Consider the following 11308-nt stretch of genomic DNA (forward strand, 5'->3'; position numbering starts at 1 on the left):
AGAAAGGAAATAAGAAATTCGCTTTTGATCCTCGATCTCACTTTTTTTTTTCACTTTCACCTTAATCATTTCGGTATGCCATCAATTTTTCCATCAAAAACTTACTTTTCCGTCCACAGCACTTTAAACTATTTTATTTTACTGTAAAATTTGATAATAAAAAAAATAAAAATTAGAAAAACAAAAAAGAAGGGAACAAATAAAATAAAAAGATGCTTGGAATCCAGAGATCTTCGCCCACTGAGATCTCTCGATTCCAAAGGGGAAGGGGCCACCCCAGCAGCTACTTCTCCCCCTCTGAGGTTTGCTAGTGGTTCCAGAGGCCACTGGAGACCTCGCTGGGGCGGTGTTAGCGAGGGCCTCCATTGACCCTTCTCCTTTTTCTTTTCTTTTTCGATCTCTTTTTTTTTTTTTGCAAAATTAAAATAATTTATGGAAATATTTTTGAATGGGGAATTATTTTTTCAATGAAAAAGTAAACAATAAGACTAAAATGAATAAAATGCAAAATGTAAATAATAAAGGCTGAACGAAAAGAAAAATTAAGATGAAAGTGGAGCAGCACAAACTTGAAAACGAAATGCGACTTTCTTTTTTTCCCAAATAGAAATATAATTTGGGCGAGTCCTTTTCGTACGACTATTTGTTCAATATGTTGAAGGAGCTTTACGCACACTGTTAAAAATTCAAATTCCAATCGAAATTACAACCAAGTTGATGTGCGTCACAGAAGTTTCAAAGGATCAGCAAGTTGGTAGCGGTTTCTCATTTATTACTCGACACTAATTTCCCGGATTTGATTTGTTACACGGACACATCGACATAACATTGAATTTCGATGATTATGAATGCCCGGCAAACAGCTCAATTTAGAGTTTGATACTGTGACTGCTATTACAGAGCACATTACATCCCCGTCCCAGTAACCAAAGACAGTAAAAAAGGATAAAAGCAAGAATGGGCAAAGAGCCACCCAATTATCCGAGTATTCTACTCTACCCCGATACAAGATCGTCGACAGGTGAAGATGCAACCGCTATTGGAATACCCATGGAAGCAAAGAGGCTGCCTTTGATATGTCGTTCGACTAGCACCCCAGCAATTGATGCTTGATGTGGACCGATCTATGTACATTATGCTCGCCACATTTCCCCAATAACAAGGAAAATAAACTCAAAGCAAGAGCCTAAACAAACCATCCGATGTGCAAGGAAAAACTTCAACAAACACAGATACAAGCTCAAAAAGGATATCAACAGATTCTTTTACTAGGAAGATGACTCTGGATGTTACTTTTGCGAGAATAGAGAGCCACCTTAATAGGCCAATGGACACCACTTTGAAGCTGGGACTTGAACATACCACAACTCAGAAATCAGACTCCAGCACATGATGCAAGTCAAAATCAGGAGTGCACATATGGGAAAATGACCAGACACCACAGGATATATAGAATTAAGGCAAGAATTCGCTCTAGAACTTTGATTCCCACAGATCAGCATTTTCGATGAACGATACTTTCAATCAAATATTTGATGATTTTTTCATGAATGATACTTTGAACATAGTCTTCATGTGCACTGCAGGTATATACATACAGGATATTCTATGCCTATACGAAAACGACGTTATTTTTTATTTTTTATTTTTGGGGGCGCGGGGGGAGCCATAATCCATTGTCTTCTTTGCTAAATATTAGACGAAGTGCACCATTTCAGAAACCTGCGTCATACACATTCATGTAAGCCAAACCTACAGGCCATAACTGATAATCTAAGACCCAGAAAAAGGACTTACAATCGTTATCCAGCCAAATAGCAGCCTTGCCATCCCCAAGAGTGGATCTTCCCCGATCATTAATAATATATGGATCAAACCAAAAACTCAATACTGACCAATTACTACACAGTTAGCAATAATCTGGCAGTATAGGTGCAATTATGAAGAGATCATCTCAGAGTAAAAATTCTAACGAGTTTTCCAAGGGAGGTGGCCCGCCTCCACATCACAAGAAATGCAAGTCAGTAATGTACAGCTTCAAATAAATCATCCATCCATATTTTCACTTAAAACAACTCCAAACTGACATGCTTCGTTCTTTAGTTCACTGCTCATATTACATTAACAGTCCCTCCTTTCTAAAGACATGGTCACAGCTATCAACAATTCATACGATCATTTCAGCTCTCTCTCACTATATAAATATATATGTATGCACGTATCTTTTTTCCTTTTTTTGCCTGACTCAATATTATGCATTTAACAAAGCAATAAAAAAATGAACGATCATCTATGAAAACCTCAAACTCAACAAAAATAATAAAAAACAAAGAGCCTCCATGATGAGCCACTCAAGGACCAGTGATTTGCAATCTTCATATACCAGTTATTCAAATTACTGTCTTATTTTTTGAAAAGCAATGTCAAATTTAAAGTACATGAGATAGTTCAAAAATTGCTCATGTTTTTCGTACTTCGAGCACCAACAAGTTCCCAGCCAGCGACACTGCTATATATGTGAGTGGGAAATGAACTGATACCCCATACCATCCCATCACCAGGTTAATGTTGATTGCTAAACTTCAAGCACTGATTGGCAATATGAGTGGTAGTTGACATTACTTCAACATAATTAAAGTTAAGCAGTGCCTGAGATATGAAACGTAGCAGCACATGGCTATCTGGGCCATCAGTCAACTTCACAAACCTGTAGTGCCTTTTTCATTTTTGGCTCTTCCATGTCTTACTTGTTTCGATGATGTAAATATTACAGCAAAATTGGGAAGGTACAATGGAAAAAAATTATTAGAAGAATATACTTGCAAAATAAATAGTCAAGCGAGTAAATACAAAACACATTCCTACATATAGATTCTACATGGCAAATAACTGTCATATGCATATGATTTCAGACCTAAGGGTACCCATGTGGTTTAGTCCTATAAAGCCATAGTATAGCAGGACTGAGAAAGAGCCATTGCAAGATTTTTTTTATTTTTATTTTTATTTTTTGAGAACTACCATTACAAGATTCAGTAATATCAGGATTTTATAACTGAAAATAATGCGAAAATTCATTCATCAAAGCATAAGAAACCAAGTTTAACATGGTACCTCTAAGTGAGCCTGAAGGGACAACTAATGGAAGTTTCTATATTGCTGAGTTGCATGTAACCTCCTCAACCTGCTTGCATAGATACTGCAGTGACAGGCGCAGACAAATGTCATAAAAATTTAATTGGAACAGTTAAACGTGAATCTGATCATCTTGGAGAATAACATAACAAGAGCAATCATTTAATTATCGAGACCTCATTTTTAAAATTTCCTGCCTATCAATCAAGAGCAAACTTCACACAGCATACAGTGGATAATGAAACAGATAAATAAATGAACCCGTGAACATTGACAAGAGTACCTTCAATATGAAATATTTTGCACAAAAGAGTTAACAACATCAATGACAAAAGACTTGCTTTACAGACTGCATATTCTGCAGTGCGACCGACCATTGGTTCACTACAACAGGAATGGTCAATTTCAGATATGTTATAGTTTGGGTGAAAACAAAATTTTATCAAACAGAAATAAATAAGTAAATAAATATATAAAAGAGGTTTCTTCTCAAGATGAAGAAGACACCAAAGGCTCGTTGTAATTCCACGGGTAAATTGGATATTTGAGGATATTCTGTCAAGAAAAGAGGAAAACATAAAAGGCATTTGCTCCTTTAGGTTCTTCGCAGACAGTTGCCAGTTTTGAGAGTAAACTGATGAGAAGAGGATAGCCCGGGCATAGACGTTTACTCGTCATGGACCAGTTAATAAGATATGTATATCTTTCATTCTTTAACTTCATGAACAGAATCATTAGGTATTTATCTCTTCAAACCAGACCCTAACTAACATGCTTCACATTGAACAAGGCCATCACATCGACCAAATCATAGACCTCACCCCTGAGAGAATACTCATAAGGGGAATTGGTAAATTACCTTTATTTGTAATGGTACTGTCATTTTCTTCGTCAACGTAAAGACAAGAGCCTGCCTCCACTTCATACCACCAGCTATTGCAAACACAATGTGAACATTAAAAAAGATGAAAATGATGCTAGCAGTAAATTGAAACCTGTCCGGACCAAATTTAAAGGTATAAAGGTCACAGGGTACAATTTAAGAATATGTTACATACACAAATTCCATCTCAAATGGACAATTCCTTCAAAAGTTGAAAAAGAAAAAACAGTCGTCATGCCACACCTTGCAATGCAAGCAGTGCCATAGGTGCATTTCTATATGACCAAGGCTTGTGAACAGATAAACCTGGAACAGGTCTTGTTGATTTGGGGAGCCAAGTATAAACTTCTCCAACCAAATCATCAGCAGTGCCTGCTAAAGAAACAACTGAGATTGATCCTCTGACAAACAATGTCCCAACTTCCGTTCAATGGATATCTCTCACCTCGACCTTGTGCATCTGTAAGTCCCACAGAAGCTGGGTGATCACAGGCGACCAATTATTCTAGCCAAACAGACCCCCACCTCCAAGGTCCCCTTGCAATTCCTTCTTTCTTTGCTCCTCCAAAGGATCCGGACTCTTCATGACTCTCCGCATACGCCTAAGACCAGATGGGAAATGCTCAGTAGGTAAACAACAATAATTTGCCCTTGTCAACAGGCAGAAAACTTCTGAAAACATAATTTTCATCCAGAAGACCAAGGTACCTGTCCTGGGCATGTTGGGCAGGGAATGTCGGCATGAAATCTTTCGACTTGGGAAGAGGAACTTCCCGGAACCATTCATGATTAAGAGCAGCTTCCGCTGTTATCCTCTGCCGATGGAGAGTCACACTCATGAGTCATAAAAACAACAAAATCATGCCGAATGTTCTCATGGATACCCCAAAAGGATTTGCATTACCTTCTCAGGGTCATAAGTTAAAAGTTTGTTCAACAAGTCAAAGCCAGAATCAGAGAGAACGGGAGATCCAGTGAAAGATGTGGGCGGAAATTTTTTGCGCAACAAATTATACCTGAAAATAAAAAATTACTAGTCAAACAAAAATATGAATATTATTCTACGAACTGGAACTGTCACCATGAAGGCCAGAAACCAAGACCAGAATCACCCAAAGCTGGAAGCCTGGGAAAACAGTATCAAAGATAAGAACAAATGAATACCAAGTAAATTTACCCAAATTAGGAAGATGAAAAATTGAATACTCACTGGTGCTTCACAAAGTTGACCTTGACACCAGGAAGTTTAGAAAAACCAGGCCATATAGTCTCATTTGGAGTGCCAAGAGTTCGGAAAATCTGCAACATCAAACCAAATACATTAAAACAAGAAAGCCAACGTAGGAACTAGAAAGCCAGAGTTTGAAGAAAGCAAAAGAAAGAAAGGGGAAAAAAAATCAAAGTACCTTGTCAAGCTGATCGAATTCAGTTTTCCCATTAAAAAGTGGTTCTTTTGATAAAAGCTCAGCCATTATACAGCCAAGAGACCACATGTCAATGGCTGTCGAGTACTGTTTTGCCCCCAACAGAAGCTCAGGAGCCCTGCAGCAATACAGGGGACTATAAGTTATCGTATTCTCACATACAGGTTCATGGAAAATAGGCAAGGCCCAAAAATGAGAAGCTCCAAACTCGAAAAAAGCAAAGAAAGGACAACAACAAATGTCGTATAACAGCCATGGAATCAATGACACTCCAGACAAGAAGAAATATCAGTTGGGGCGACCTTAGGAATGGCCCACTATTAATATAATTACATGCCTTTACATGTAAGGAGTACCCAGCACATATCATGAGTAGCAAGAGGGGAAAAAAGATCTTGAAAATATTTAAGACATAATCCAGTTTCCCAATACCAAAGACTTAAAGCACCCAGAACTGAACATGACAAAAACTAGCAATAGGAGCAGAACATGCAAATGAACAACCAAGAAAAATTAGCCATTTAGAGGAGGTATACAAAGGAAAATGTGGCACACCTGTACCAAAGAGTGACGACCAAGTGAGTATACGGTTTCAGAGGGCTCCCATATTGCCGAGCCAATCCAAAGTCACATATTTTCAACTCCCCGCGATTGTTCATAAGCAAATTGGATGTTTTTAAATCCCGATGAAGCACCCAGTTGTCATGAAGATATTTCACGCCCTCCAACAGCTGTAGCATGAGGCATTTAACTTCACTCTGACTGAATGGCTGCTTCATGTTCTCCATCAGCCCTTTAAGATCATGCTCCATGTATTCCATCACCATGAAAATACTGTCAAGATTGCTCCCCACTACAACTTCCTTTACATCTACAATTGATGGGTGATGGAACGAAAGAAGAATGTTTATTTCTCTCAAAGAAGTCAAAGGGAAGCCTTCCCTTTCCTTTTCCATCTTCACCTTCTTCAGTGCTACCACTTCTCCTGTCTTCTTATCCCTGGCTCTGTACACTACTCCATAAGTGCCTTCATCTATCTTGTTAAGCCTCTCAAACTCATCAACACTTCTACATCCCTGAAGCATATTTACACTTCTTTGGGGTGGGCCAATGGGTTCTGGTGTCCCAGGAGAGTCATCATCACCCTCAGATTCTGTATCAGTCAAGTTTGCACCCATAACCTTGTTCTCCCGATCCTCGTCCAGATCCATGTACTCATTCCTATCTGAATCATGGCCAGAATAGTGATCATCACTAGAAGACCTAACACGGGAAACTCTGTCATCAGATTCAGATGACCTCCCTCCAGCTCCTCGAGAACCGTCTCTCTTGAACTCCCCAAGCTCCGGAGTAACCGACTTCCTGTGCCTCCTCTTGGTCCCCAATGAGTCAGCAAGGGACCCCCGTTTTGCTCTTTTAGGTACTTCCTCATCCTCTATAATCTCCCCTTCATCAACTGGGGAGCCATCGCCAGATGCCCATCTGGAAGATGAAATATTACGAGTCGGCACATAATCTTCATCTTCTAACTGCTCTGCATCCTGACTGTTACCCCAACGATCCTTATCAATAGGTGAGGCAAGCATACTAGACAATCCAGCTGGGGACTCGGACCCTGTTTTGTCACCTAGATCAGCAGGCACACCCTCACTGTCAGGCAATGGAGACTGAGGACCCTGCTCATCTCTAATAGAAGATACCTGTACACCTCCATCATTATTACTAGGCACCTGCTTGTTTTTAGGCAGCGGGGGAGGAGGAGGAAGGGTTGTAACTCTCACCAAAGTCCTCTTTTTAGAAGAGTTTAGCGATCCATCATCATCCCTGTCCCACACTATAGGAGAAAACTTCCTTTTCTTCTCTACAGGGGACTGCATCCCACTCTCTGCCCCAGTTCTAGAAACTTTACTATCTTTGACTTGCGACTCGGACTCAATAGCCTCCTCAGACCCACTTTCACTGGACAACTCACCTGGCTCTTTATCCACTGCCCTAACTGATATCACAGGTTGCCTAGACCTACGATTAGCATCACTTCCATTGCCCCCACTGGTACCCGAGTCACTTCTACTGGAAGACGACCTGTATCCTCCATTTGCCGCTTCCCTCTCCTTGATATCCTTCTGCCTGACCCTAGCCCTATCTCTATCTCTAACATCATGAATTCGACCACGCCCAGCATTGCGATTATCCCTACCCCTAGCCCGCTCATACTCCTCCTTGGAGTAGGCAAGCTCCCGCCTCGATGCGTTCACACTGGATTCACGGTCTCTAAACTCGTTATCACGATAGCCCCCATGTCTTCCAGCCGCCATTAATGAATCTAACAATACAAAACTCAACAAGCCGCTAAAATCCCACCTCAATTCCAATCCAAGAACACGGGGAAGCTCAAAATCCACGGAAAATTTTGCGGATTTTGCCCTCTTTATTGAGAAAAAGAGTTCGCGAAACTTAATTGGGAAAAAATATCGAATTCAAACACCAGCACGAACCTCAATGATTCAAGGGCAAGAATTGAATTCAATCTAGGAATCCTGAAATCGGCTCGAGAAGTTCATCGGAGAAGACCGGGAGCAAAACCCTAGAAATCGAAGCCCGCGGGACGACAGGGCGAACCCTGGAAGCTGAGACGAGTGGCGAGCAATTGTCGATCTCCGGAGGGGAGTGAGAGGTGGGACGGGGGCTCACCGACGACAGAGAGGATAAATCGGGAGGAGAGAGAAAAGGGCGGCGATCGCTGCTTCCGGAGAGAGAGAGAGAGATGGATCCCTCAATCTATCGAGATAGCGAACGCGCGCGCTAGAGAGAGAGAGAGAGAGAGAGAAGGGAAAGAAGCGGAACAATAAATGGGTTGTTTAAGGTTTAATTAGAGCAGGATACAAAAAGTTTACGAAATATAATATTTTGATATAACTAGAATTTTCAATTAAGATTTGATACAGAAAATTCGATTCAATTGCAATTAGGTCCACTCCGTCAACTGCTCTATGACGCCGTTAGCTTCCGCTGAGGTGGATGATGACAATTGCATCTGACATGTTTTTGAATTTAAAATAAAAACTCATTTTAACTTTTAACTAAAATTAAATTACAAAAAAAAAATAAAAGAAGAAAATAAAAATAACTCCCCTTCTCTCTCCTCCTTTTCTCTCCCCCTCTCAACCTCTCTCCCTCCTCTCTTCATCCGTCGCAGCAGCAGCCGCCATGGCCAATGTGATCATGGCCTCCTCTAAGATCGAAATCCCCATCTCCTCTTCCCTCCTCAACCCCAAAATCAAGCCCTCCCCAATCCCCTAAGTTTCGCCCCAAGGGAAAAAAAAAAAAGAGAGAGAATCTAATATACTATAGGTTATGATAATTTCATCAGTTTTTTATATCACTATGAAGTTATTTTCGACGCACCTAAATAGAGTAATATGACAAATTCATACTCATGAGATGATATTTTCGCCTAAAATCATTGTCGACTTTCTTCTTGATACTAGTTTGGTACTTTGGACTGGGAAAAGAGATGAGAAAATCCCCATAAAATGAATGAAACATTTACATGGATATGTCTTAGGAATATTAGCATCCAAGCATGAGAACAACTGACTGGGCTCGGAGAAGGAGAACCAACCTTTTATCGGTACTGCAGTGTCATAAATCAGAACTCGGCAAAACAAAGATCGCATTACCTTCCATATGGGGCTTCTGCAATGCAATCGAAGCAGTTCAGATCTCATGTCTCCCGACGAGCTGATCGATAACAATTATTGAAGTCGTGCAACAAGTCTAGATCCATGCAAAGGCCATCAAAAACATCGTACTAAGACTTTAAACTAGCTGGGATCTCCGATTGGTAGATCGACACTCCGTGTCACTAAATTCATTACCCTGCTCTTTTGTCCACTAGGATGACATGAAAATGATCACCAGTATAAGTGTTAATTCCAGAAAAAAGGGAAGGAAGAACATAATGAAAATGGACATTTTTCCTTATCAATGCACTTGCAAGAGATCGGAGCTTGAGGTTATTGCGCCGTGAATGAAATAATAAGTTGATGATTTCTAGAGAGACAAAACCCCAAAATTAGAATATTTTATAACATTTTTTCAAAATGAAAACTTCACGAATTGGATCGTATTATAAATTGGAAATATGCAAAATGGATATCGCATTACCTTCCAAATGGAGCTTATGCAGAATCGCTTGAAAATTGTCGAGGCCGTGTAAAAAGTCTAGATCCATCCGAACGCCATCAAAAACATCGTATGAAGATTTTAAACTAGCAAAGGTCTCTGATCAGCAGATCAACACACTGTGTTACCTAATCCCTTACCCTGCTCTCTCGTCCATCAAGGTGACATGAAAATTATCGCCAATATAAATGTTAATTTCAGAGAAAAGGTAAGGAAGGACGTAATGAAGATGGGATTTTTCCTTATCAATGCACTTACAGGATATTGGAGGTTGAGGTTGTTGCACCATTAATGAAATGATAAGTGGATGGAGAGAAATTTCTAGAGAGGAAAAACCCCAAGTCTAGCATATTTGCTATCTTTTTTTTTTTCAGAATGAGAATTTCACAAATCGAATTTATATATATAAATCGGAACTTTGCAAAACAGATATCGAATTACCTTTCATGTGGGGCTTGCGCAACATGATCGAAGCAATCAAGACATCGCGTTGCCTTGCCAGTGAGTTGATTATCGCTTAAAAATTATCGATGTCATGTGACGAGTCTCGATCCATGCGAAGGCCATCAAAAACACCGTTTGAAGATTTCAAACTAGCTGGGGTCTCCTATCGGCATATCGATACTCCGTGTCACCTAACCCCTTACCCTGCTCTTTCATCCATCAAGGTGATATGAAAATTATCACGAATGTTAAGTGCTAATTCTAGAAAAGGGAAGGAAGAAAATAATGAAGATGGGATTTTTCCCAATTGATGTATGAGTGTGGGATTGGAGCTCGAGATTGTCACGCCCAACCACCGTGAATGATAAGTTGATGGAGACAAGGATGAACGCAAGATTTAGCTTTGGGGGGCGGCGGTGGCCGAAGATCTTCGAGGGGCAATAAGAACATAAAGTTTTCAATTTAAGGGAACAAATAACGTTAATTTCATTAAAATTTAAAAGACGATATACAAATTTCCTTAAGTCATTGAAATTTTAGGGGATGACCTACTACCCTCCTCAGTTACCCAGTCCATCCCTAGATGGAGAGGAATTTCTAGACATAATAAAAATTCCAGATCTAATATATTGATTGTTATCATTTTATGTTCAATTTAGGGGAACGAATAGCAATGATTTCATTAAAATTTGAAAGACGATATACAAGATTTTTTAAGTCATTCAAATTTTAGATAATGGCCTACTACCTACCTTAGCTCCCCGGTCCATCCCTAGATGGAGAGGAATTTCTAGACAGAATAAAAATCCCAAATATAGTATATTGAATGTCATTATTTTTTTCAAAATGATCTTTGAAAATAATATATATATATATATATATATATGTTTGCGCGCTCGCAGCAAAATAAGATTTAAAAATCATTATCTACGATAATTTTATTTCGCAAAACCTATAAAAAAAATCTTTATTTATTTATATATTCCGTCCCCTGGCACTCTCCTGTCATGTTTTCTTCTTTATTTCTTTTTCTTTTCAATATTCACAATTTTATGTCTTCTAAAATGATTTTTCATTGGTCTCAAATTTTAAAATTAATTTATAAACGAAAAATTAACAAAAGTTAAAATTGGTTAAAAATAGAACTATTCTGAAAGTACGTATTAATTTCTAACAAGTTTCGTTTTTTGGTTATGTGTAATAAAATTGTAATATTAGGATATTTTTAAAATTAATT

The 11308-nt window shown here is 39.2% G+C and overlaps 1 protein-coding gene across 6 annotated transcripts; it reads right to left on the reverse strand.

Moving 5' to 3' along the window:
- Window positions 1–817: 817 nt before the first annotated feature.
- On the reverse strand, window positions 818–8524 carry LOC116201432 (cyclin-dependent kinase G-2). 6 transcript variants are annotated; one of them, XR_004155875.1, is made up of 10 exons: window positions 5998–8518; window positions 5425–5560; window positions 5229–5317; window positions 4923–5034; window positions 4727–4833; window positions 4464–4620; window positions 4262–4393; window positions 3995–4068; window positions 1798–3199; window positions 818–1722 (listed from the first exon to the last, which is right to left on the reverse strand). XR_004155875.1 is itself a non-coding variant. In XM_031532672.1 (6 exons), exons 1-6 carry the CDS (start codon window positions 7755–7757, stop codon window positions 4524–4526), a joined length of 2301 nt encoding a protein of 766 aa, XP_031388532.1. In that variant the 5' UTR covers window positions 7758–8518; the 3' UTR covers window positions 4100–4523. The 6 variants fall into 6 exon arrangements, 1 of the variants encoding a protein (XP_031388532.1); XR_004155873.1 differs by having other exon boundaries at window positions 1798–2742; window positions 3115–3199; window positions 4262–4620; XR_004155874.1 differs by having other exon boundaries at window positions 4262–4390; window positions 5998–8517.
- Window positions 8525–11308: the final 2784 nt, after the last annotated feature.

This window comes from Punica granatum, chromosome 3 (assembly GCF_007655135.1).
Source record: "Punica granatum isolate Tunisia-2019 chromosome 3, ASM765513v2, whole genome shotgun sequence".
NCBI lineage: Eukaryota > Viridiplantae > Streptophyta > Magnoliopsida > Myrtales > Lythraceae > Punica > Punica granatum.

Coding starts and splice junctions, on each gene's coding strand:
- LOC116201432 (XM_031532672.1), bottom strand. CDS start 7,757: ATGGCGGCTGGAAGACATGGGGGCTATCGTGATAACGAGTTTAGAGAC. Junction 5,035..5,228: donor GTCAACTTTGTGAAGCACCA/GTGAGTATTCAA, acceptor TTTTATTTTCAG/GTATAATTTGTTGCGCAAAA. Junction 4,834..4,922: donor TAACTTATGACCCTGAGAAG/GTAATGCAAATC, acceptor CTCCATCGGCAG/AGGATAACAGCGGAAGCTGC.